The 25347-nt window shown below is 39.8% G+C and overlaps 2 protein-coding genes and 1 pseudogene across 3 annotated transcripts in view; 1 reads left to right on the top strand and 2 right to left on the bottom strand.

Moving 5' to 3' along the window:
* PEX3 (peroxisomal biogenesis factor 3) overlaps window positions 1-3476 on the bottom strand; it is a 32224-nt gene extending 28748 nt beyond the window's left edge. For both annotated transcript variants that reach the window (XM_049653018.1, XM_049653019.1), the window contains exon 1: window positions 3149-3476. In XM_049653018.1, coding sequence (XP_049508975.1) covers window positions 3149-3221 — 73 coding nt within the window. In that variant the 5' untranslated portion in view covers window positions 3222-3476. The remainder of the gene's footprint in view (window positions 1-3148) is intronic.
* Window positions 3477-3532: 56 nt separating this feature from the next.
* Window positions 3533-25347, top strand: part of ADAT2 (adenosine deaminase tRNA specific 2) — a 30287-nt gene continuing 8472 nt past the window's right edge. The window contains exons 1-2 of the mRNA XM_049653025.1: window positions 3533-3725; window positions 23346-23450. Of these exons, the coding sequence (XP_049508982.1) occupies window positions 3627-3725; window positions 23346-23450 (204 nt within the window). The 5' untranslated portion in view covers window positions 3533-3626. The remainder of the gene's footprint in view (window positions 3726-23345; window positions 23451-25347) is intronic.
* On the bottom strand, window positions 3732-5741 carry LOC125938010 (40S ribosomal protein S21-like; annotated as a pseudogene).

Genomic DNA, 25347 nt, shown 5'->3' with positions numbered 1-25347 from the left:
AATCCTGCCAACACATTGATCTTGGGTTTCTGGCCTCCAGAACTACGAGACAATACATTTCTGTTGCTTAAGCCACTCAGTTTGTCGTACTTAGTTATGGCAACACCAGCAAACAAATACATAGAATTAGGATATTTGTTATCCTATTATTATTATTATTATTATTTTGAGTTAGCATTGAAGTCAGTTCCCATAAATGGTGAAATTTAGCCAGGGTCTCATTCCTAAAATTAACATATTCTGATTTTTTTTTCCCTAGGAAAATAAAAACGAAGACAGAGAATTCATTAGCTAAAATATGGGGCTCAGGATCATCTATATACTCGATTGGCTGCCTGAATCTGACCTGAAGACAGTAGGTATTGATGGTTGTGGCACCAACTAGGCAGGTAATTTTGAGCAAGACTCTTCCTCTCTCTGTGTCTAGATTTTTTCATCCATAAAATGAAAGACTGGGTTTATAAGGTGCTTTAAAAATTTCTTCTGTGCTATGGTTTTATTTATGAATAACGAAAACATTCATGAAATACCTCAAAACTAAATATAAATGTTTTGAGGTTTCCTTTCAGAACACTCCTGGTAAAGCAAAGTATCTTCTAGTCTTCCCACATCATAAATTCAGTTTTGGGGTGCCTGGGTAGCTTAGTCAGTTAAGTGTCTGACTCTTGATTTCTGCTCAGGTCATGATCGCATCTGGAGTTGGGCTCCATGCTGACAACGTGGATCCTGCTTGGGATTCTCTCTCTCCCTCTCTCTCTCTCTCTCTCCCTCCCTCCCTCTCTCTGCCCTTCTCCCATTCAAGCTTACTCTCTCTTTCTCTCCCTCTCGAAACAAAGAAGCTTAAAAAAAATAACTACTCGTCATGCCCACTGACTAGAAGAGCTTAGCACAGTGCCCACTGGGCACCCAACAAATGGTAGCTATTACTATTAAAAATCTGTAACTCTTGTATTTCTAATCATATCACCTTCAACACTACAGGCACTTGATAACTATGTCTTATGTTAACTGAAATGTAACATGTTGTAGAACCTTTCCCTTGAAGATACAAAACACTAGGATTATTTTCTCTTTCTATCCCTGTGGACTTCCCCCACCCCTTCTCATTCCTCTTAATCTGTAATTATAAAGCTCTCAATAGATTTTTCAAAAAATTTATAACTATCTCTTAAGTATACTCTTTTGCTCCTTGTTCCATTACATCTAATCTACCATTAGGTTATTCCATAAATCTGAAGGGGTACGCTATTCTGAGATTGCTAAAGAGAGATTATTTTCCTTCCTTCAGTAGTGCCAAAAAATATTTTATTTATAGTTCTTCCATCATACATATGTCTTTAACTTCCACAAATAAGATAGATTTAGTAGTCTTGGCATAAGAGAAATATACAGTCCCTGAATTATGAAAATTTCAACTTCGTGATGATACGAAAGTAATACACATTCAGTAGAATCCATACTTTGAATTTTGATCTTTTCCTGGGCTAGCAAATATGTGGTACAATATTCTCTGGTGATGCTGGGTGGCAGTGAGCCCCACTCCCAGTCAGCCATTCCACCACTGAGAGTAAACAACTCTTACGATCATTCAGTACTCATTCAACCATTCTGTTTTTCACTTTCAGTACAGTATTCAGTAAGTTACATGAGGTATTGACACTTCATTATAAAACAGGCTTTTGCCCAACTGTCACCTAAAGTTAAGTGTTCTTCAGATAGACTAGGCTAAGCTATGATGTTTGGTAGGTTAGTTGTATTAAATGTACTTTTGACTTACGATGAGTTTATTGGGTCATAACCCCATTGTAAGTTGAGGGAGCTCTGTACATTGGATGTTAATGGCTGAAGATACTGGAAAATATACCTTATTGGTAAAGGATTTCTCAAAGAATGCTGTAAAAGTTTACCTAAAAACTTAGTGATTTGTGATACACCTCAGAGATCAGGAAAAGACTCTCCTCACCATCAACAAGCTGATTTCAAGCTTTCAAGAATCAACGGATCTGAGTTATTGATGTTAAAAGTATTGTTAATTTCACATTGCTTGGGGGCAATAGAATATAATCTAATAGTAAGAGAGAGGCAATCAAATTGTTTGGAAAACTGCTGTTCTTGTTTTTAAGTACTTCTGTAACCGAAGCATGTAGTTAGTGATAATTGCTCAAAAAGTCAAATTCTAAAAATTCCCTCTTAACATTCCTATGCTTCCTTCTCCTATATCTCACATGGCTTTTTATTCTCTCCTTCAAGTCCCTGCATATTATGGCATGACTGTCCTATGGGGCAAAAGGCTCTCAGGATTATCTTCCCTGTTTCCAAATCGCCTCTCAGCCTGTGCAACTCAGTTACACCAGCTGGATGGGCACTGATCCCAACCTTGAAGATCCCCAGGAAGACGGCACAACATCTCTCAAACATTTCCTACTGCATAATTTGTATTCTAAAGAAGCAGAAACAGAACTAAAACACTGATTTGTGTTTGTCTAGTATATACCTCCCAGTCATTTAGAATAACTGTGCAGTTTTCAAAAATTCAAATTAATTTTTTTTTTTTTTTTTATTGAGACAGAGAGAGAGCCCGCGCAAGCGAGCTGGGGAGAGGGGCAGAGGAAGGGAGGAGGAGGGGGGATAGACGGAGAGAGAGAGGGAGAATCCCAAGCAGGCTCCAGGCTCACTCACTAAGCCGCCCAGGCGCCCCTAACTTTAAACAACGCTGGAAGGGCAGGCTTTAGGTAACTCTCCTAGAACATTATGAAACTTCTGCGAAGGATGAAAGCCAAATAAAATACGGAGAGTGCCAAAGAGAAACGAAGAATCTCCCAGGAAAACAATTTGAAATATGTGTCGGTAAGAGAATGATTATCTTGAAACAGAAACTTAATTGTGGTGGGTTCTCCCAAGGTCCGCGAGAAGAAAGGGGAGGAGAGAAACAGAGTAAGGGGCAGCTTCAGGACAAAAGATACAAATCCCACAACCGCAGAGACGGGAAGACCCTTAGGGGTTCGTCACCCAGCGCCCCGTCCGCCCGGCGAGCGAAAGCCCCTCCACATATCCGGGACTATGGTCGCCCGGCCTCTATTTTCCAAGACAGTCACCTCTCTTCCGCCCCCTTCTCCCAATGTCCCTTTCCGAGGACGCTGTCACCCACCTCCGAGCACTGTGCCCAGGAAGATGCATTTCTTTTTGTGACGTTTTAGAAAATTCCACATAGAGCTCAGCATCTTCAGACCCTGAAGGTGCGGGCTGTCTAAGGGCGGCGGGGGTGGGGAGGGGCTGTTCGCCAGGAAAGCGTTTCCTCGTCACTTGGCCCCAACGACCAGGCAGCACCTCCGTAGTCCCGCTCGGTGCTCTCCAGAAATCACAAACGCGACTTTCCGCAGAGACTGTCACCGGGGCGGGGAGGGGGCGTGGACTACGGGCGAGCAGCTGCGCTTTCTGCTGCTGTCGCCGCGCCGCCGTCGCCGCTCACTGGTCCGGGCCCCCCGGGTCCGTCTAGAATTCGCTCCCGAGTGCATCGCCGTTCGACTTCCCTGGAAACCGCGGCTCGCGTCCGCCGCGTTCCGTTGCCGGCGCTCCGCTGCTGTTGCTTCAGCCTCGGGCGCTGAGCACCACGGCCCGGGTGCAGGATGGAGGCAAAGGCGGCCTCCACGCCGGCTACTGGCGGCGCCGGGTGCTCGGTGACGGCGGAGGAAACCGAAAAGTGGATGGAGGAAGCGATGCAAATGGTGAGGAGCCCAGGCGGTGCGTGCCGTGGGTGGGAACTTTTCTTTGGTCCCTCTTCCCGACCCGGGCATTTAAGCAAACGTCCTGCGTGTGCTTTCTCGTCACCATAATCTCGATGGCGGTCACATTTCTGGGTGAACTGCTGGCTTTACTCCCCTGAAGTTTTCTTTAGTCCATTCGCACAGTGCTGTGGGGGAAGGAGGAGAGGAAATACAAAAATCATTTCTTTTTTCACTGGTATCAAGTATGAACCAAACACCCCCATTCAGCTGCTGCTGGTATGTACGTGCTGCGTCCCCTTCTTTCCCCGAAGACACACTCGCAAATCCGGAAAGTTACATTATTGTGTATTTATGACCTCTTGAACCTGTCTAGTAGGAGAAAGGACGCTGAGGATGTGTCTGATAGAGAGCAGGGTAAAAACAAGTCCCTGTACAGTCATATCTACCATTCATTCATTCATTCATCCTTCCATGCTACTGCCCTGTTTTTTTTTTTCATTTCCCTCTCTCGCTCCGTTCAGGACTGCTGATTAAGAAGAGCTCTAATCAGATTTGTGTATAATCTAAGCTTTACCCATACTTACGAGGACCAGTGAGCTCTTTAATAGGGATAAAAGTGTGTGTTGGCTTATATACGTATATGTATATAAATATATGCACGTGCACACATATACATGTGTAAAATGCCCTTGAGTTTTACATTTCTCTAAGGCTGCTGTAAAATCTTTTTTCATACATGCTTTTGATTACATTCTTTTTTTTTTTTCCCATATTTCTATCCTTAGTGGCTTCTGGTCTCCAATAGTTAATTAGTTCCATAATTATTAATTAATTCACTCCATACATGTTTATTGAGTACACTATGCTTGGCATTGGAAATTTAGTACTGCAGCTGATTTTGGTACATTCTTTGTTCTCTACTCATACTATTACCCCTGCATTCATTCTCTATTACAACCAAATATTTTTCTCTAAGCCATGATGTATTACAGCATCTCTCCATTTGTTTCTGTTACTTACATAATGTTCTTTTAAACTTGTTTCTCATACTTTTTTGGAAGTGACTCACAATAAAAAAAGTCTACTTTATATTACAACGCAATAAACTCACACATAACTATAACTGAAATAAAAGTTTCACAGAACAGTATTTAACCTTCCTGTGTACAGTTTTCCTGGTACTTCAATTTCATTGAATTTTTTTTTTTTTTGCGGGGGTTGCTATTTATGACAAATGTTCCATCTGTGAGCCTCTCCAGTCAGAAGTTCTCTGAAACGATGCTGTTGGCCTTGGCTAGTAGGAGGATGGAGTCATCTGACTCCCCCATCCTGTTAACTGGTCCACAGATAGTGTAGGTTTTAAACTGGTTGTTGAACCTACTTGTCACCTGGTCAACCTCAGCCAGGTTCATCTGGATGGGCACATGGTCCTCTTGGCCTAGATGATGCCCTTGCTGGTAGAGCATTTCCATGTCACATCCACATCCACAAATTGGCTGATGTGGTACTGCTGGTCCTGATCCACTGACTTGATTTTAGGACCTATTCTTTGAACACATTTCATAATTTATTTCCTCCATTAAACTTACAAGATACATAGCATTCTGATACTTTGATTATTGTTCACATACACATTTAAAAATTAATTTGTAACTTGTAATATGGATGTTTGTCCTGAACTTCTTTTATGTTACTAATTACTCTAAGTTGGAGACAAAGAGTTTTCGCTTGACATCTATGAGAAATAAGCCCACTGACCTGATCAAAGGAAAGAGGCCAAGACTCGGAGCACAGTGAAGCAAGGCTTTAATCAACCAAGCATGGGTGTCTGATGAACAGGTACATTGGTGACAGTCACAGCAGGCAATTTATCTCCTAGCACACAGGTCCCTCCCCTGATTTCTCATTGGCTGAGTACTACAGAGGTTACAGCCTTTCCTGGAGGTTGCCTATGCCCATCTAAGGCAAAAGGTAGTCTGATTGGGACAAACCTATTCCCTGCAATGAGGCAGAGACTTTCATTCCCTCCTCCCTTTATTCTATGGCACATGTTCATTGCAAAATCTGTGAAAATAAGTCCACCAGACAGAGAGCGGAAGAAGAACCAGGAAGTGAAGTGTCTAAGGGTTTGGGACTCCATTGTAGGGGGTTGGGGGTGGGGGTGAGGGTTGCACATATTTCCAGTAGGTTGTAGACCTATTAGGTTAACTGGACAGCCCAGCTTTCATTTAGTATTTCTGAAAATGAACCATCTCCTTTACTTCTCACAATATCAAAATTTCACTCTTCCCCAAATCATTTCAATAATATCTTAGGCAGCTTCTTATGGGGGATGATGATAATATATACACAGGAAGCTAAAATATCTTAAAGTAAGCTCTCACCCTTCCGTAGGTGAGAGCTCTGGAGGGCAGACGATGCCTGAATGCTAGGAAGTCAGAATTTGCGGGCCCTTTTGTCTACTTTCATTTGCTTCATGAGCTCTCTTCAAACTATTTATGTCTGGAGATTTTCCGAGATGCTACCATAGAGGACTGAATGGAGGTTTTCAGAAACAGCAGACTTTAATAAGTCATTGAGCATTCCCACTCCTGTATCCGAGCTGTGTTGGTTTTTTTTTTTTTTTTTTTCATCCTTTCATTTTTTGGGTCTTTATTTTCCTTTAACCTTTAAGTGTCATTTGTTCATAATATATTGGGACATTTCATTCACATACCTCTGCACTATTCTCTAGACTTCTGGCCTAAACACTTAAGTCCTTTTACTACCTTTTGGTGCCTCCCCCTGGGGTTTCCCTTCCTACTCTATAGAAGGAGATGGATCCAAATAGTTTCCAAGATCTCTCTGGCCTTGACATTTTTGTCTCTTAGTTGGATTATAAGCACTTGGGGATGGGATTGCCTAGTTTACCTATTCCTACACAGGGTCAAGGAGGCCCTTGTGGTTTGGGCCGGTACATGTTCTTGCAGGCCTTAAACAAAGGGGAAGAAGTGCTTGTCATAAATCTTGTTCTTTGTCCAATCATCCCCTCCCCACTACGGAAACTTCAAATCTTAAATCACTTCGAAGATAAGGTGATTCAAAGTACACTACTACTTATGAGAAGCGTTTTAAGATGAAACCAGAAACGTATCTAGGGCCAAATCTGTTAAGCTCTGAGGAATTTGAAAGTGCAATATGCCGTATTCATGTAATAGGTAGGATACTAGCATTTTCATAACTTTTGTACAGAGTAGACATATTTATATGGCCAATACAGATAGCTAGAATGTCTGGCTCTGACGATCTTGGTCTTACTCTCTCCATGTTTAAAATAAAGTGTTTGCACTAGGAAATTTCTATCCTAGTTTGTGATTTTAATATACCAACATAAGCCTGGGTTATAAAAGAAGGGAAAATGGTTTTGAGAGAGCTTAAAAATGTATTTTTTAAAAAATGTCATCTAAAATTAGTGAGTTTGTACAAAAATCAATACAACCCTACCAGTCTAATCATTACAACATTTTTGGAAGGCAAGCTGGCATAATGTAATTAGCAGCCTCAAAAAATAAATGTTCATATCTTTTGACCTTGTAATACAGTTGTGTGGCATTTATCTTAAGGAAATAGTTTGGAAGCATAAAAGCAATCCTTGTCATTTCAGGGTTCTATGTAATAGGGAAGACTAGGAAGCATTTAAAACTTCCAATGAAGGGAAATGGTTAAATTGTGGTATATGACTGTGTTGAATAATGTGCTGTTATTGAAACGATTATGAATACTAGGTACAAACATGACATTAACTATCACAGCTACATGTGATATTCAATATTAGGCAAACAGAAATACAAATTATTTTATATTATATGGGTATGTTTAAAGTTTGGATAGGCATATGTTCAAACCCCAGAGTGGCTACTGACAGCCAACTAACTTTGACAGGTTCTTATCTTTTCAGCCACAGAGGCCTCTTCTATAAAATGGTTATATAGTATCTAGCTCACAGAGTTGTGTAGATTAAAAGAGATCATGTTTGTAAAGCCCTGACATATTATCCTCAATAAATAAAAGCTTTTTTTTCATCAAATAAACAAAGACTAAAGGAGAACACACACAAATAATTAGTTAACATGGTAAAGATATGTTTTTTTGTTTTGCTTTTTTTTTTGTTGTGTGTGTGGTTTTTTTTAGACAGAGAGCAAAAGTGGGGGTCAGGGGCAGAGGGAGAGAGAGAGAAGATCCCAAGCAGGCTCCAGACTAACTGAGCCACCCAGGCGTCCCACAGATTTGGGTCATTTTAAAGAAATTCAATACTATGCTTTTGTTTATTTATTTTTTATTTACTTTTTTAAAATTTTATTTTTTAAATTTACATCCAAATTAGTTAGCATATAGTGCAACAATGATTTCAGGAGTAGATTTCTTAATGCCCCTTACCCATTTAGCCCAACCCCCCCTCCCACAAACCCTCCAGTAACCCTCTGTTTGTTCTCCATATTTAAGTCTCTTATGTTTTGTCCCCTTCCCTGTTTTTATATCATTTTTGTTTCCCTTCCCCTATGTTCATCTGTTCTGTGTCTTGAAGACCTCATATGAGTGAAGTTGTATATTTGTCTTTCTCTGACTGACTAATTTCGCTTAGCATAATACCCTCCAGTTCCATCCACGTAGTTGCAAATGGCAAGATTTCATTCTTTTTGGTTGCCAAATAATACTCCATTGTATATATATACCACATCTTTATCTATTCATCCATCGATGGACATTCGGGCTCTTTCCATACTTTGGCTATTGTTGATAGTGCTGCTATAAACATGGGGGTGCATGTGTCCCTTTGAAACAGCACACCTGTATCCCTTGGATAAATGCCTAGTTGTGCAATTGCTGGGTCGTAGGGTAGTTCTACTTTTAGTTTTTTGGGGAACCTCCATCCTGTTTTCCAGAGGGCTGCCCCAGGTTGCCTTCCCACCAACAGTGCAAAAGAGATCCTCTTTCTCCACATCCTCGCCAACATCTGTTGCCTGAGTTGTTAATGTTAGCCATTCGGACAGGTGTGGGGTGGTATCTCATGGTGGTTTTGGTTTGTATTTCCCTGATGATGAGTGATGTTGAGCATTTTTTCATGTGTCAGTTGGCCATCTGGATGTCTTCTTTGGAGAAGTGTCTATTCATGTCTTTTGCCCATTTCTTCACTGGATTATTTGTTTTTTGGGTGTTGAGTTTGATAAGTTCTTTATAGATCTTGGATACTAACCCTTTATCTGATATGTCGTTTGCAAATATCTTCTCCCATTCTGTCGGTTGCCTTTTAGTTTTGCTGATTGTTTCCTTTGCTGTGCAGAAGCTATTTATTTTGATGAGGTCCCAGTAGTTCATTTTTGCTTTTGTTTCCCTTGCCTCCGGAGACGTGTTGAGTAAGAAGTTACTGCGGCCAAGATCAAAGAGGTCTTTACCTGCTTTCTTCTCGAAGATTTTGATAGCTTCCTGTCTTATGTTGAGGTCTTTCATCCATTTTGAGTTTATTTTTGTGTCTGGTGTGAGAAAGTGGTTCAGGTTCATTCTTCTGCATGTAGCTGTCCAGTTTTCCCAGCACCACTCGCTGAAGAGACTGTCTTTATTCCATTGGATATTCTTTCCTGCTTTGTCAAAGATTGGTTAGCTTATTACTGTGCTTTGTAACTTAAAATGTAAAAGTCTAATTGAAGAGATAGCATAAGAAGACTAAAACCAGAAAGGAGCCACTGGTAAATAAATGTTGGTGTTTGTTAGGAGAAAATCTGGAAGACTTGGAATGAAGATGGTTCTTTATACCACCAAAGGGAGAAAACAGAAGAGAAAAATTGATGTGTTTTAATTACATAAATATTAAAAACTTTTGCATGTTAAAAGGACAAGGTAAAAAGTAACAAAGCAAATTTGTAAAGAAATGATTGGGCTTGACAGAAGAGTTGATGGGAGAGTTCGAAAGTAGGAGATGGGATGGATTGAAGATTATGTGAATTAAGTCTGTTTTGAACTTGACAGCAAAGCAAATATGTATTTTATCGAAAAACATTTCATCTAAACTCATTTCTGTGGGGTTTTTGGGTTATTCTCACCACCTTCTCCTTAACCCACCCTTCTCAACTGCTCACTTACTTGCCCTCATTATGGTGGGCTGGGCTATTCCTCATCAATAACGTGATTTCCCCTTTTAAATACTCCCACCACTCATGTTTTTCTCTCTCATTTGCACAGTAATTGGAGACTTTTCACAAAATACACATTACTGTAAGCAAATAGGAAGATAACATTGAGAGGTAGGACATGGAGTAAAGGAGGTAAGTTTGCTGGAACAGGAAAAAGAAACGCTGAAGGAAAGAATGAAAGGCACAGCCCAGTCACCTGGAGGCCTGAGTGGAGGGAAGGACAGCTCTGTGCAGCTACTCCTGCGGCGGTCGGGCATCCTTCCAGGTGAACAGGACTTGGAACCCCGTTGGGAAACATAGGTTCTCTCTGTATTCTGCCACTGCTTCTTCTCCACTTGGTCTCGAACTCTCTTCTACATGCTTGAAATAGCTACACGGCCACACATAGAATTCTTCAGAAGATAGTTTTACAGAAAATCTTGGTCACACGGCCCCCTCCATCATTTATTCTCTTGCAGTTTTTTTATCCTTAAACTTTCTATGTCTCACTCTCTTAAGGGTTCCTTCTCCTTCTATCCCTTGAACTAGACCTATTTGGAACCCCAAAAGTGATAAAGTAACTGATTGGTGGTGACTAGAGTAGAAATTTGAAGCTTAATGGCCAGAAACCTGACACCTGGTAGGTGTTCCATAAATATTTGTTGCAGAAATGAATGCATGGAAGAGACCGCCTGGATCCTGGTCCCAGGCTCTCACATGAGCAAATTCCCTAATTAGCCCATGTCTCTGTTTACTCATCTATAAGATGGAGAGGCTCACTGAATCTGTCTCTGAGTTGTGAACTAAATGTGTTAATACTTATAAAGTGCTTAAAATAGTTCTGGTTCAAAGTAAGTGTTTCAACAAGTTGTAAGCTCTTAGCATTTGCAAGCTCAGAATCAGAACACTTGTTATGTAGATGTAACAGTTTGTTATAATAGTTAGAATCTAGAAATTTAACCCACAGATAGATCACTCTTCAAGCCACTGGTTTCCATTTCCATCATTCCACCAAAATTGCCTCTGTGTCACCTACCTTTGTCCTTGGTGCGTTTTTTTCTGGAATCTTCCTTAACACCAGACACTCCTGGTTTTCCTCCTGTCTTACTAGGCGTTTCTCCTTAATCTCCATCACAAGCTATTTCTAGTTTACTCCACCTTTATTATTACTTTTTTAACTTCTCCTTTTGAAATAAGTATAGATTCACAGGCAGTTGCAAAAAGTATAGGAGGGAGGCTCATGTACCCTTCACCCAGCTTTCCTCAGTGATAACATCTTACATACCTTGAGTGCAATATCGAAACAAGGAAAACAACATTGATGCAATCTGCAGAGCATATTCTGATTTCATCAGCTCTGTGTGTACACGTGTAGTTCTGTGCACATTATATCAAGTTTCGTTTTGTTGCCCTGCCACCAGAACTGCTCAGTCACCACTAGGCTCCCTCATGCTACCCTCTATAACCACCATTCCCTCTCAAGCCCTTAAACCCTGGCAGGCACAATCTGTTCTTTGTACCGTGATTTTGCATTCAGGAATTTATATATGTGACTATGTAACCTTCTGGGGTTTGGTTGTTTTCATTCAGCATGATTTCCTTGAGGTCCATCCAAGGGTTGAGTGAATCAGTAGTTTATTCCTTATATTGCTGTGTAGTATTCCATGGGATGGATATATCACACGTTTGCTTCACTGTTCATCCTTTGAAGGACATTTGGGTCATTTTCAGTTTTTGCCTATTACGAATAAAACTCCTGTGAACATTTGTGTCTCTATATGACTATATGTGCTGTATGAACATAAGTTTCCAGTTACTTGGGAGAATGCCTAAGAGTGCCATTGCGGGGTCATATGTTAGCTGCAGGTTTTGCTTTTTAAGAAGCTGCCAAACTAGTTTCCAGAGTGGCTGTACCATTTTACAGTCCTACCAGCAGTCTATAAGTGATCCTGTTCCTCCTCAGACTTGCCAGCATTTGGTGTTTTTACTTTTTATTTTAGCCAGCCTGATAGGTGGGTAGTGATAACTCATTGTGGTTATAATTTACATCTTCCTAATGGCTAATGATAGGAGTATCTTTTCATGTGCTTATTTGCAATCTGTATGCCCTCTTTGGTGAAGTGTCTGTTGATGATTTTTGCCCATTCTCTAGTGGGATTTTGTTTGAATTTCTTTTTTCTTTTTTCTTTTTTTTTTTACCATTGAACTTTGAGAGTTCTTTATATAGTCTTGATAATAGACCTTTGTTGGATATGTGGTTTGCAAATATTTTCTTCCAGTTTTAGCCTGTCTTTTCTTCTTAACAGAGTGTATTAGTTTCCTGTGGCTTCTGTAACAAAGTACTGCAAACTTGGTAACTTAAAACACCACAAGTTTATTCTCTTAGAGTTCTGGACACCAGGTGTTGGTTTTAAATTCATTTCATCGGGCTAAAACCACAATGTGTCAGCAGGGCTCTGTGCCCTCTGGAGGCTCTAGAGAAGAATATGTTTCTTACCTTTTCCAGCTTTTGGAGCAACATTCCTTGCTTGGTTCATGGCCCCTTCGTCCGTCCGTCCATCTTCAAAGCCAACAGTGTAAATCTTTCTGCCTAATTCTTGTAAGGACACTTGTGATTGCATTTACAGCCACCTGAATAATCCAAAATAATTTCCCTATCAAGGTCTTCAACAAATGTTTGTTAGATGATTAAATGATTTCTCTCTCATGTGTACCTGAGGTTATGTGTACTCTTAATCCTTTTTTTTTTTTTTTTAGTTTTTATTTTAAGTAATCTCTGCACTCGACATTGGGCTTGAACTCATGACCCTGAGATCAAGAGTCTCATGTTCTTCTGACTGAGCCAGCGAGGAGCCTTGTAATCTTATTTATTTTTTCTTTTTAAAAAAATGTTTATTTTTTTAATGTTTAATTATTTAGTTTGAGAGAGAGAGGGAGCGTGAGTGGGGGAGGGGAGAGAGGGGGAAGAGAGAGAATCCCAAACAGACTCTGTATTGTCAGCACAGAGCCCAGATGTGGGGCTCCATCCTGGGAACCCCTGAGAACCGTGAGATCATGACCTGAGCCAAAATCAAGAATCAGATGCTCAACCAACTGAGCCTCGGAGGTGCCCCCTACCCCCAATCTTACTTTAAATAACATTCTTTGTGTGCTGATTGCCTTAACTGCATGGGTACTCAGGATCTCCATCTTCCCTAGCTGTCAGTCCTCCCCTGGCTTTCCTTTCCCTGGTAGCCAATGGTGCATTTGTATATTTATTTGTATATATTCACCAAACCTTGGAACTCTTCAGACTTTAAAACTTTGCATAAACTGGGCATGCTTTAACCATTGTTACAGAACTAGACAGAACCAGCCCGTGGGTGGTTCATGACACAGTTCTGAAGAATGCAGTCTTCCTGCTTCAAACACTGTGCCCTTACATCTATGCAGGCCCTGGCTCTATCCCACCACGCTGAAGGAGGAAGGAGAGGGACAGTTTCCTACCCCCGTGGGCCTCTCCTTTCACCTTTATTGACCCAATGAAAAGGTAAGGGTCAGTTGAGCATGGTTGAAGTGTCTAAGGAACCCATATTGGCATTATGATGGGAAGTTATTGCTACTTTAAATTAAGCAGAGCCCGGAATAGGGGGGTAGTGCAGGAGATAGAACATTGCTGTCTTAAAGCAATGTCTTCAACTTTGCACCACATATCCTTTATGCTGTGTGTGAATACCTACACTTAATTGGTAATCTAGTCTTCCAAGGTGTCTTCAGACCTGCCAAAATAAATGCCATGCCTTTTTAGAAACAGCCATACTTGGATTTTCTTGACTGCAGTACATGGAAATGCTTGTACTCTAGGTTCAAGGGTTGTGTTCTTCCTCTGTTCTCTATCAGCGGCAGGATCAGGGAGTACTCAGATATGACTTGCTTGCTTCTGTTCTCTGTCCAAAAAAGTACTCTTTAACTGCCTTGGGCCCCAACTGGTTCAATCAGTGACAGGAAAAAAAAAAAAAAAAAAGCCTGTGATGGGGCAGACTTTGCGAATATAACCATTGGTTTGCCATTTCCAGCGTGGTGGTGGTGGAAATATTCTTAAGCTTATTTTTCTAATTTATGTTTTTCAATTGAGGTGTACCTTATGTACAATAAAATGCACAGGCCTTAAATGCATGGTCTATTCTGTTTTGACTGATGCAAACATCTATGTAACCCACACCCTTTTTTTTTTTTTTTTTTTTAATGTTTGTTTATTTATTTATTTATTTATTTATTTTTTTAATATATGAAATTTACTGTCAAATTGGTTTCCATACAACACCCAGTGCTCATCCCAAAAGGTGCCCTCCTCAATACCCATCACCCACCCTGCCCTCCCTCCCACCCCCCATCAACCCTCAGTTTGTTCTCAGTTTTTAACAGTCTCTTATGCTTTGGCTCTCTCCCACTCTAACCTCTTTTTTTTTTTTTTTTTTTTCTTCCCTCCCCTCCCCCATGGATTTCTGTTATGTTTCTCAGGATCCACATAAGAGTGAAACCATATGGTATCTGTCTTTCTCTGTATGGCTTATTTCACTTAGCATCACACTCTCCAGTTCCATCCATGTTGCTACAAAAGGCCATATTTCATTTTTTCTCATTGCCACGTAGTATTCCATTGTGTATATAAACCACAATTTCTTTATCCATTCATCAGTTGATGGACATTTAGGCTCCTTCCATAATTTGGCTATTGTTGAGAGTGCCGCTATAAACATTGGGGTACAGGTGCCCCTATGCATCAGTACTCCTGTATCCCTTGGATAAATTCCTAGCAGTGCTATTGCTGGGTCATAGGGTAGGTCTATTTTTAATTTTCTGAGGAACCTCCACACTGCTTTCCAGAGCGGCTGCACCAATTTGCATTCCCACCAACAGTGCAAGAGGGTTCCCGTTTCTCCACATCCTCTCCAGCATCTATAGTCTCCTGATTTCTTCATTTTGGCCACTCTGACTGGCGTGAGGTGGTATCTGAGTGTGGTTTTGATTTGTATTTCCCTGATGAGGAGCGACGTTGAACATCTTTTCATGTGCCTGTTGGCCATCCGGATGTCTTCTTTAGAGAAGTGTCTATTCATGTTTTCTGCCCATTTCTTCACTGGGTTATTTGTTTTTCGGGACCCACACCCTTTTCAAGATAGTTTTGAACACCCTGGGAAAGTTCCTTGTGTCCCTTTCCAATCAGTCTACACATGCCCTCCTGTGCAGAAATTGCTCTCACTGGTGTTTAGTTTTGTCTGTTCTAGTACTAAACCCGAAGGGAATCAGACAGCATGTATGCTTCTTTTACTCAGCAAATCTGAGATTCACCCATGTTGTTGTGTGTATCCCTAGCATTTTGTTTTCATTGCTCAATAGTATTCCATAGTGTTATTACGGCACAGTTTGTTTATCCATTCTTTTGTTAAAGGACACCTGTGCTGTTTCGAGATTTGGGTATTATGAATCAAGCTATTATGAACATTCTTTTTTTAAATTTTTTATTTTTTAAAATTTGCATCCAAATTAGTTAGCATATAGTGAAATAATGATTTCAAGACTAGATTCCTTGATGCCCCTTACCCATTTAGCCCATCTCCCCTCCCACAACCCCTCCAGCAACCCTCAGTTTGTTCTCCATATTTATGAGTCTGTTCTGTTTTGTCCCCCTCCCTGTTTTTATATTATTTTTGTTTCCCTTCCCTTATGTTCATCTGTTTTGTCTCTTAAAGTCCTCATACGAGTGAAGTCATATGATTTTTGTCTTTCTCTGACTGACTAAATTCACTTAGCATAATACCCTGCAGTTCCATCCACGTAGTTGCAAATGGCAAGATTTCATTATTTTTGATGGCCAAGTAATACTCATATATATATATATATATATATATATATATATATATCACATTTTCTTTATCCATTCATCATTCATCCATCGATGGACATTTGGGCTCTTTCCATACTTTGGCTATTGTTGATAGTGCTGCTATAAACATGGGGGTGCATGTGCCCCTTCGAAACAGCACACCTGTATCCCTTGGATAAATGCCTAGTAGTGAAATTGCTGGGTCATAGGGTAGTTCTATTTTTAGTTTTTTGGGGAACCTCCATACTGTTTTCCAGAGTGGCTGCACCAGCTTGCATTGCCACCAACAGTGCAAAAGAGATCCTCTTTCTCCACATCCTCACCAACACTTGTTGTTGCCTGAGTTGTTAAAGTTAGCCATTCTGACAGATGTGCGGTGGTATCTCATGGTGGTTTTGATTTGTATTTTCCTGATGATGAGTGATGTGGGGCATTTTTTCATGTGTCAGTTGGCCATCTGTATGTCTTCCTTGGAGATATGTCTGTTCATGTCTTCTGCCCATTTCTTCACGGATTATTTGTTTTTTTGGGTGTTGGATTTGTTAAGTTCTTTATAGATTTTGGATACTAACCCTTGATCTGATATGTCATTTGCAAATATCTTCTCCCATTCTGTCGGTTGCCTTTTAGTTTTGCTGATTGTTTCCTTCGCTGTGCAGAAGCTTTTTATTTTGATGAGGTCCCAGTAGTTCATTTTTGCTTTTGTTTCCCTTGCCTCCGGAGACGTGTTGAGTAAGAAGTTGCTGCAGCCAAGATGAAAGAGGTTTTTGCCTGCTTTCTTCTCGAGGATTTTGATGGCTTTCTGTCTTACATTGAGGTCTTTCATCCATTTTGAGTTTATTTTTGTGTCTGGTGTAAGAAAGTGGTCCAGGTTCATTCTTCTGCATGTGGCTGTCCAGTTTTCCCAGCACCACTTGCTGAAGAGACTGTCTTTATTCCATTGGATATTCTTTCCTGCTTTGTCAAAGATTAGTTGGCCATATATTCGTGGGTCCATTTCCGGGTTCTCTATTCTGTTCCATTGATCAGAGTGTCTGTTCTTGTGCCAGTACCATACTGTCTTGATGATCACAGCTTTATAATACAGCTTGGGGTCCAGGATTGTGATGTCTCCTGCTTTGGTTTTCTTTTTCAAGATTGCTTTGGCTATTAGGGTCTTTTCTGGTTCCATACAAATTTAGGATTATTTGTTCTAGCTCTGTGAAGAATGCTGGTGTTACTTTGATAGGGATTGCGTTGAATATGTAGATTGCTTTGGGTAGTATCAACATTTTAACAATATTTGTTCTTCCAATCCACGAGCATGAAATGTTTTTCCATTTTTTTTGTATCTTCTTCAATTTCTTTCATAAACTTTCTGTAGTTTTCAGTGTATAGATTTTCTACCTCTTTGGTTAGGTTTATTCCTAGGTATTTTATGGTTTTTTGTGCAACTGTAAATGGGATCGATTCCTTGATTTCTCTTTCTGTCGCTTCATTGTTGGTGTATAGGAATGAAACCGATTTCTGTGTGTTGATTTTATATCCTGCAACTTTGGTGAATTCATGGATCAGTTCTAGCAGTTTTTTTGTGGAATCTTTTAGGTTTTCCATATAGAGTATTGTGTCATCTGCGAAGAGTGAAGGTTTGACCTCCTTCTGGCCGATTTGGATGCCTTTTATTTCTTTGAGTAGTCTGATTGCAGAGGCTAAGACTTCCAATACTATGTTGAATAACAGTGGCGAGAGTGGACATCCCTGTCTTGTTCCTAACCTTAGGGGGAAAGCTCTCAGTTTTTCCCCATTGAGGATGATATTAGTGTTGGGTTATTCACATATGGCTTTTATGATCTCGAGGTATGATCCTTCTATCCCTACTTTCTTGGGGTTTTTTATCAAAAAAGGATGCTGTATTTTGTCAAATGCTTTCTCTGCATCTATTGAGAGGATCATATGGTTCTTGTCCTTTCTTTTATTGATGTGATGAATCGCGTTAATTGTTTTGCAGATATTAAACCAGCACTGCATCCCAGGTATAAATCCCACTTGGTCATGGTGAATAATTTTTTTAATGTATTGTTGGATCCGGTTGACTAATATCTTGTTGAGGATATTTGCATCCATGTTCATCAGGGAAATTGGTCTGTAGTTCTCCTTTTTAGTGGGGTCTCTGTCTGGTTTTGGAATCAAGGTAATGCTGGCTTCATAGAAAGAGTTTGGAAGTTTTCCTTCCACTTCTGTTTTTTGGAACAGTTTCAAGAGAATAGGTGCAAACTCTTCCTTACATGTTTGGTAGAATTCCCCTGGAAAGCCATCTGGCCCTGGACTCTTGTTTTTTGGCAGATTACTCATTTGATTTCCTTACTGGTTATGGGTCTGTTCAACTTTTCTATATCTACCTGTTTCAGCTTTGGTAGTGTATATGTTTCTAGGGATTTGTCCATTTCTTCCAGATTACCATTTTATTGGTATATAATGGCTCTTAATATTCTCTTATTGTTTTTATTTCTGTTGTGTTGGTTGTGATCTCTCCTCTTTCATTCTTGATTTTATTTATTTGGGTCTTTTCCTTTTTCTTTTTGATCAAACTGGCTAGTGGTTTATCAATTTTGTTAATTCTTTCAAAGAACCAGCTTCTGGTTTCATTGATCTGTTCTACTGTTTTTTTGTTTTTTTTTTTGGTTTCGATAGCATTAATTTCTGTTCTAATCTTTATTATTTCCTGTCTTCTGCTGTTTTTGGGTTTTATTTGCTGTTCTTTTTCCAGCTCTTTAAGGTGTAAGGTTAGGTTGTGTATCTGAGACCTTTCTTCCTTCTTTAGGAAAACCTGGGTTGCCATATACTTTCCTCTTATGACTGCCTTTGCTACTTCCCAGAGGTTTTGGGTTGTGGTGTTATCATTTTCATTGACTTCGTTATACATTTTAATTTCCTCTTTAACTGCTTGGTTAGCCCATTCATTCTTTAGTAGAATGTTCTTCAGTCTCCAAGTATTTGTTACCTTTCCAAATTTTTTCTTGTGGTTGATCTCGAGTTTCATAGCATTGTGGTCTGAAAATATGCACGGTATGATCTCGATCTTTTTGTACTTAACTTAGGGCTGATTTGTGTCCCATGATATGATCTTTTCTGGAGAACGTTCCATGTGCACTGGAGAAGAATGTATATTCTGCTGCTTTAGCATGAAATGTTGTGAATATATCTGTTAAGTCCATCTGGTCCAGTGTGTCATTCAAAGCCATTGTTTCCTTGTTGATTTTTTGATTAGATGATCTGTCCATTGCTGTGAGTGGGGTGTTGAAGTCTCCTACTATTATAGTATTACTGTTGATGAGTTTCTTTATGTTTGTCATTAATTGATTTGTATATTTGGGTTCTCCCACATTTGGTGCATAAATGTTTACAATTGTTAGGTCTTCTTGGTCTATGGATCCCTTGATTATGATATAATGCCCTTCTGCATCCCTTGATACAGTCTTTATTTTTAAAGTCTAGATTGTCTGATAAAAGTATGGCTACTCTGGTTTTCTTTTGTTGACGATTGGCATGATAGATGGTTCTCCATCCCCTTATTTTCAATCTGAAGGTGTCTTTAGGTAAAGTGGGTCTCTTGTAAACAGTGTATAAATGGATCTTGTTGTCTTATCCATTCTGTTACCCTATGTCTTTTGATTGGAGCATTGAGCCCATTGATGTTTAGAGTGAGTACTGAAAGATATGAATTTATTGCCATTATGATGCTTGTGAAATTGGAATTTCTGGTGATGTTCTCCGGTCCTTTCTAATCTTTTGTTGCTTTTGGTGTATGTATATATATATATATATATATATATATATATATATATATATATTTTAATCTCTTCTCCCCTCAGAAAGTCCCCCATAAAATTTCTTGCAGGGCTGGTTTAGTGGTCACAAACTCCTTTAATTTTTGTTTGTCTGGGAAACCTTTCATCTTTCCTTCTATTTTGAATGACAGCCTTGTTGGATAAAGAATTCATGGCTGCATATTTTTCTGATTCAACACACTGAATATATCCCACCACTCCCTTCTGGCCTGCCAAGTTTCTGTGGATAGGTCTGCTGCAAACCTGATCTGTCTTCCCTTGTAGGTTAGGGACTTTTTTTCCCTTGCTGCTTTCATAATTCTCTCCTTGCCTGAGTATTTTGTGAATTTGAGTATGATATGCCTTGTTGATGGTCGGTTTTTGTTGAACCTAATGTGGGTCCTCTGTGCTTCCTGGATTTTGATATCTGTGTCTTTCCCCAGGTTAGGAAAGTTTTCCGCTATCATTTGCTCACATAACCCCTCTATCCCTGTTTCTCTCTCTTCCTCTTCTGGGACCCCTATGATTCTTACGTTGTTCCTTTTTAACGAGTCACTGATTTCTCTAATTCTTAAATCGTGCTCTTTTGCCTTAATCTCCCTCTGTTTTTCTGCTTCCTTATTCTCTATAAGTTTGTCCTCTATATCGCTGATTCTCTGTTCTGCCTCGTCCATCCTTGCTGCTGCTGCATCCATCCGTGATTGCACCTCAGTTATAGCATTTTTAATTTCATTCTGGCTATTTTTTACTTCTTTTATCTCTGCAGAAAGGGATTCTAATGTATTTTCGACTCCAGCTAGTATTCTTATTATCGTGATTCTAGATTCTGGTTCAGACATCTTGCTTGTATCTGTGTTGGTTAAATCCCTGGCTGTCGTTTCTTCGTGCTCTTTTTTGGGGGGTGAATTCCTTTGTTTTGTCATTTTGAAGGGAGAAAAGGAATTAATGAGGTAGAAAAATTGAAATAAATTAAAATTAAATATTGAAATTAAAAATTAAAAACACACACACGCAAAAATCAAATAGATGATGCTAGATCCTAGGTGTGTTTTGGTTGGGGTTTGGAAGTGGTTTGACAGATTAGAGAAAAAAAGAGGGGGAAGGAAATTGTTTGAGAATTTGAAAAAAATAAATACACTGAAGTAGACTAAAATGAGATGATGGGGGTAAAGTAGAATTTGAAAAAATATACACAAAAGTAAAGAATGTAGTAGAAAAAATTAACGAAAAATATTTTTAATAAAAATTAAAAATAAATATGAATTTTTTCATTTTCTGTATTTAAGAAAAAAGAAAAGAAATGAAAAAGAGAAAAAAGAGAAAAAAGAAAAGAAAAAAAATCGTTTGAAAATTTGAAAAAGTGAATACACTGTAGTAGACCAAAATAAAGTGATGGAAGTAAAATAGAATTTGAAAAAACTTACCTAATAGCAAAAAATATAGTAATAAAAATTAAATAAAAATATTTTTAATAGAAATTGAAAGTAAAAATGAAGTTTTTCTCTTTCTGCATTCAAGAAAAGGAAAGAAATGAAAAAGAGGAAAAAAGAAAAAGAAAGTAAAAAAAGGAAATTGTTTGGGAATTTGAAAAGGTGAGTACACTGAAGTAGACTAAAATAAAATGATGGAAGTAAAGTAGAATTTGAAAAAATTTACACAAAAGTAAAAAGTATAGTAACCAAAATTAAAGAAAGATATTTTTAATAAAAATTGAAAATAGAAATGAATTTTTTCTCTTTCTGTATTCAAGAAAAAGAAAAGAATTGTAAAAGAGAAAAAGGAAAAAAAAAAAGAAAGAAAATTGAATAGATGAACCTGCTCACAGATTGAAGTAGGACTAAAATTGCTTCGTTTGCCCCTAGAAGCCAATGTAGCTCTTTATAGTCCATAAATTAAGTAGGCAGTGAGGCTTGTGTTCTTGAAGAGTGATGTTGGCCCAGTTGAGTGGGGCTTAGTGTAACAGCTCCGCTCTCCACTAGATGGCGCTGCTAGCCTACTGGGGTGGATTGTTGCGAGGCTGGTAGGTGCATATGTGCATGCGCGGGAGCAGTGAAAATGGCGCCACCAGCTACCCAGTCTGTTCTTCCAGATCAGCATTCGCGCACCCGTCCTCCGTCTTCAGCTCTCGTCCACTCCCCAGTTCTTCACTCTCCGTGACCAGGCCCCAGGTGGCATCTCTCTCCCAAGCCTTGTCTCAGATGCGGCCATTTTCCCTGGCCCCCTACTTCTGAGGGATTGAGGCTTTGACCCGTTCCGCCCCTCTGCAGGAGGGTCTCACCGAGCAATGGCCGAATGAGCAATGGCCGAATATCGGCTGTACACAGGTACGCCCACTGGACCCTGTTGTTGCCAGTGCCCCGAGACTGTGGCCAGGTGCCAGCCCATCCCAGATGTTCGCGAGACTGTGTAGCAGCAGCATCTCAGGGATTATGGAAAACCACAACACACATCTGGCACCAGGCTTCACCCTTAACAACCTTGCCCCAGCACCAGTGAATGTGGCCGCCTTCTGGGGTCTTCTGGGACCAGGTGGCTTAAACAGTCTCTACCAAATGTCCTTCCAGCAGTGGAACTGCTTTTCCCTGTGTGCCCTGAGAACCTCCCGGACCCCACTTGTTCCTGGGGATTCGCCCTTCCCACCAGAGCACCGCCAGGTATGGAGCTGCGGAGTTGCAGCCTTTGTGCTCCCCTTGTTACAGTCTTAATGGAATTTAAACCCTCTCCTTTCTCCTTTCTCCCTTTTTAGTTTAGTCCCTGTGGCTGTTTCCAGTTTTCCACTTTCTCTCCCGCTGCTTTTGGGGAAGGGTGATTTTCCCATATTCTCCCCGCCTCCCCGTCTCTGTCCTCTCTCCGCCCACAAAAGCAGTTCCCTACCTTTCAGGTTTTCTTGCTCCCCAAGTTCAGCTCTCCACGCCGCGTACCTGCTGAATTCTGTGGTTCAGGATGTGCAGATTGTTGTGTTGATCCTCCAATCAGTTTTCTAGGTGTGTAGGATGGTTCAGTGTTGATCTGGTTGTATTTCATGGATGCAAGACACACAGAAAGCTTCCATGCTGTTCTGCCATCTTGGCTCCTCCTGAGCATTCTTTTACAACGTTTTTTTTTTTTTTTTTTTTTTTGGACATATATTCCCTTCTCTTAAATAAATACTTAGGTGTGGAATTTGTTCATAGGCTCTATGCATGTTTACTTTTTAAAGAAATTTCCAAAGTGTTCTCCAAAGTGGTTGTGCCATTTTAACACAAAGCACTCTTAGGCTTTTCTTGTGTTGAAACAGAAATTGTGAGCACAGAGAGGCATCCAGTCTGGTTACTTTTATGCTATTAGAACTCAAGAGGATATTTTCTATACTATTTAGAGAAACAAAAAAATTAAGCAAGTAGAATTTCAACAAGAAATGGATGTTATTATTTATACATGTTATTCTTTCCCTTGGCAAATATATATGTATGTACACACACACACACACACAGACACATATGATCTCTGAAAAATTGCAGAGACCCTGCCAGTTTAAGAACAAGAGTCAATAATAGTCTTTTGCTCACTTCTGCTTCCAATGAGAAGAAAAAACCAGGGGGCTCAGAACCTGTAAAGGGAGTTTGTTCTTGAGTCTCCTTTAATATGGAAAGAATGGAGAACAAAGGCACTAAGTACTGAACTGAATTTGAGGAGAGGGAGAACTCTGTGGTATTTCTTTGTTCAGTGCTTATATGTGTGTGTTCACGTTGCATCTATTTCTTTCCTGTAGTCTTTTCAAGCATTGAGCATTACATCTTAAATTTTCCACTTTGTCTTTTAGGCCAAAGAAGCCCTAGAAAATACTGAAGTTCCCGTTGGCTGTCTCATGGTCTACAACAATGAAGTTGTGGGGAAGGGACGAAATGAAGTTAATCAAACCAAAAACGTATGTCAATTGAATAGTATAATTGCAAACATCCAGGTAAAGGTAGGAGTGCCCTGAACTTCATCACAGTTGGTGAGAAGATGGGTCTGTGTAGAGACTTGTAGGTATCAATGGAAGGGTAGTTTCTCTTAACATTTCTTTTTTTGAATGCCTTTTTTTCCTGATTATGAAAGTTGGTTTTTTAAAATTTGGAAAATTCAGAAAAACTTAATGGAGCAGTAGAATCTTTGCAGTTAATTTTCTATGTCATGGAGTTCACTCAAGTAAACACTTGAGTGAAACTCAAGAGGGGCTTTTATTACATTGGAGCTTCAATACTAAAGAAATGACTCTAATCTCCATCTTAAGCAAATCTAATATATGGAAATTCCACTTTACAAAACATATCAATTTAACTCGTATCACATTTTTTAGTACCTTGAAATAATGTATTCCTCCTGGTAAATTAAACAATCACCTTCAGTTTATATCTTTGGAGGTATAAAAGGACTGTATAAAGGAAACTGTGTATTAGAGAATTCATGGGATAAAGTCTACCACCTGATGTCTCTAAACCTACATGTACACTTTAATAACTTGTGTGCCTTTATATTATTGTGCTTAGGTTGAGGAGTTCATGAATTGAGGCAATACTTCTTGATATCACAACAGTGTGTCATAATTTTATGATTAAAACAAAAAAAATTTTAAATGTTTTTATTTATTTTTGAGACAGAGAGAGACAGAGCCTGAGCAGGGGAGGGGCAGAGAGAGAGGGAGACATAGAATCTGAAGCAGGCTCCAGGCTCTGAGCTGTCAGCACAGAGCCTGATGCGGGGCTCGGACTCATGGACTGTGAGATCATGACCTGAGCTGAAGTTGGGCGCTTAACCGACTGAGCCACCCAGGCGCCCCTGTCATAATTTTATGACGACAAGAAGTACTAGCTGGACTCATGGACAGGTTATAACCATAACATCACTCACACAGACTTTGATCTTATTATTTGATCTTGAGAGTTAGAGAACAAGCTGATGTTGGTAATGGTGCTGTGGGAAATTTAAAGTTTATCCATCATATCCATAAAAAAAAATAAAACAAAAAAGAGCACATGCAAACTAGGAACCCAGATTCATCAAAGCAATTATTATGTGGCTATCAAAACATTTGTAAGAGAAGTAATAAGCATAATGTAGCAATTAGTGAATATACAGATACTTGTCTGGGAGTAGAATTCTGTATTTTAAATGATTGTCCTATCTCCCTAATTACATTTTGTGCTTCAGTATGGTATCTTTACATGAGAACTTTGAATGCCCTAACATCATCCATCTATCCCTCCGATGACCTGGGTTTCTTCTGTATCTTGAAATTAGCCTGCATTTATCTTGGTATTTGGTGTCCTATAGAAGATTACCCTATAAAGCAGCATAGAAAAACTCTTGACCCCCAATGAGGAGACCCGAGTCCTACTTTTGGCTCTGATACTACCACCAGCCTTTCACTGCCATCACCTCTTCCAGCGGTGTGTTTTCTACTTGTCCTGACTTAGCTTCTGGCTCCGCATACTAACAGAGAGGTTGATTGCAGTGATTCAGTTTAATGGCTACTTACAGAGAATTCTGGGGAGACTTGATTCAGTAATTCTGAATTTGAGTTAAAAAAAAATTTTTTTTTAATGTTTATTTATTTTTGACAGAGAGAGAGAGAGAGAGAGAGAGACAGAGCATGAGTGGGGGAGGGGCAGAGAGAGAGGGAGACACAGAATCCGAAGCAGGTTCCAGGCTCTGAGCTGTCAGCACAGAGCCCGACACGGGGCTCGAACTCACAAACCGTGAGATCATGACCTGAGCCGAAGTCGGGCGCTCAACCGACTGAGCCACCCAGGCACCCCTGAATTTGATTTTTGAAAAAGCAC

The sequence above is a fragment of the Panthera uncia genome (genome assembly GCF_023721935.1).
Source record: "Panthera uncia isolate 11264 chromosome B2 unlocalized genomic scaffold, Puncia_PCG_1.0 HiC_scaffold_24, whole genome shotgun sequence".
Taxonomy (NCBI): domain Eukaryota; kingdom Metazoa; phylum Chordata; class Mammalia; order Carnivora; family Felidae; genus Panthera; species Panthera uncia.
The sequence above is the reverse complement of the archived record's forward strand: the minus strand, read 5'-3'. Positions and strand labels throughout refer to the sequence as shown.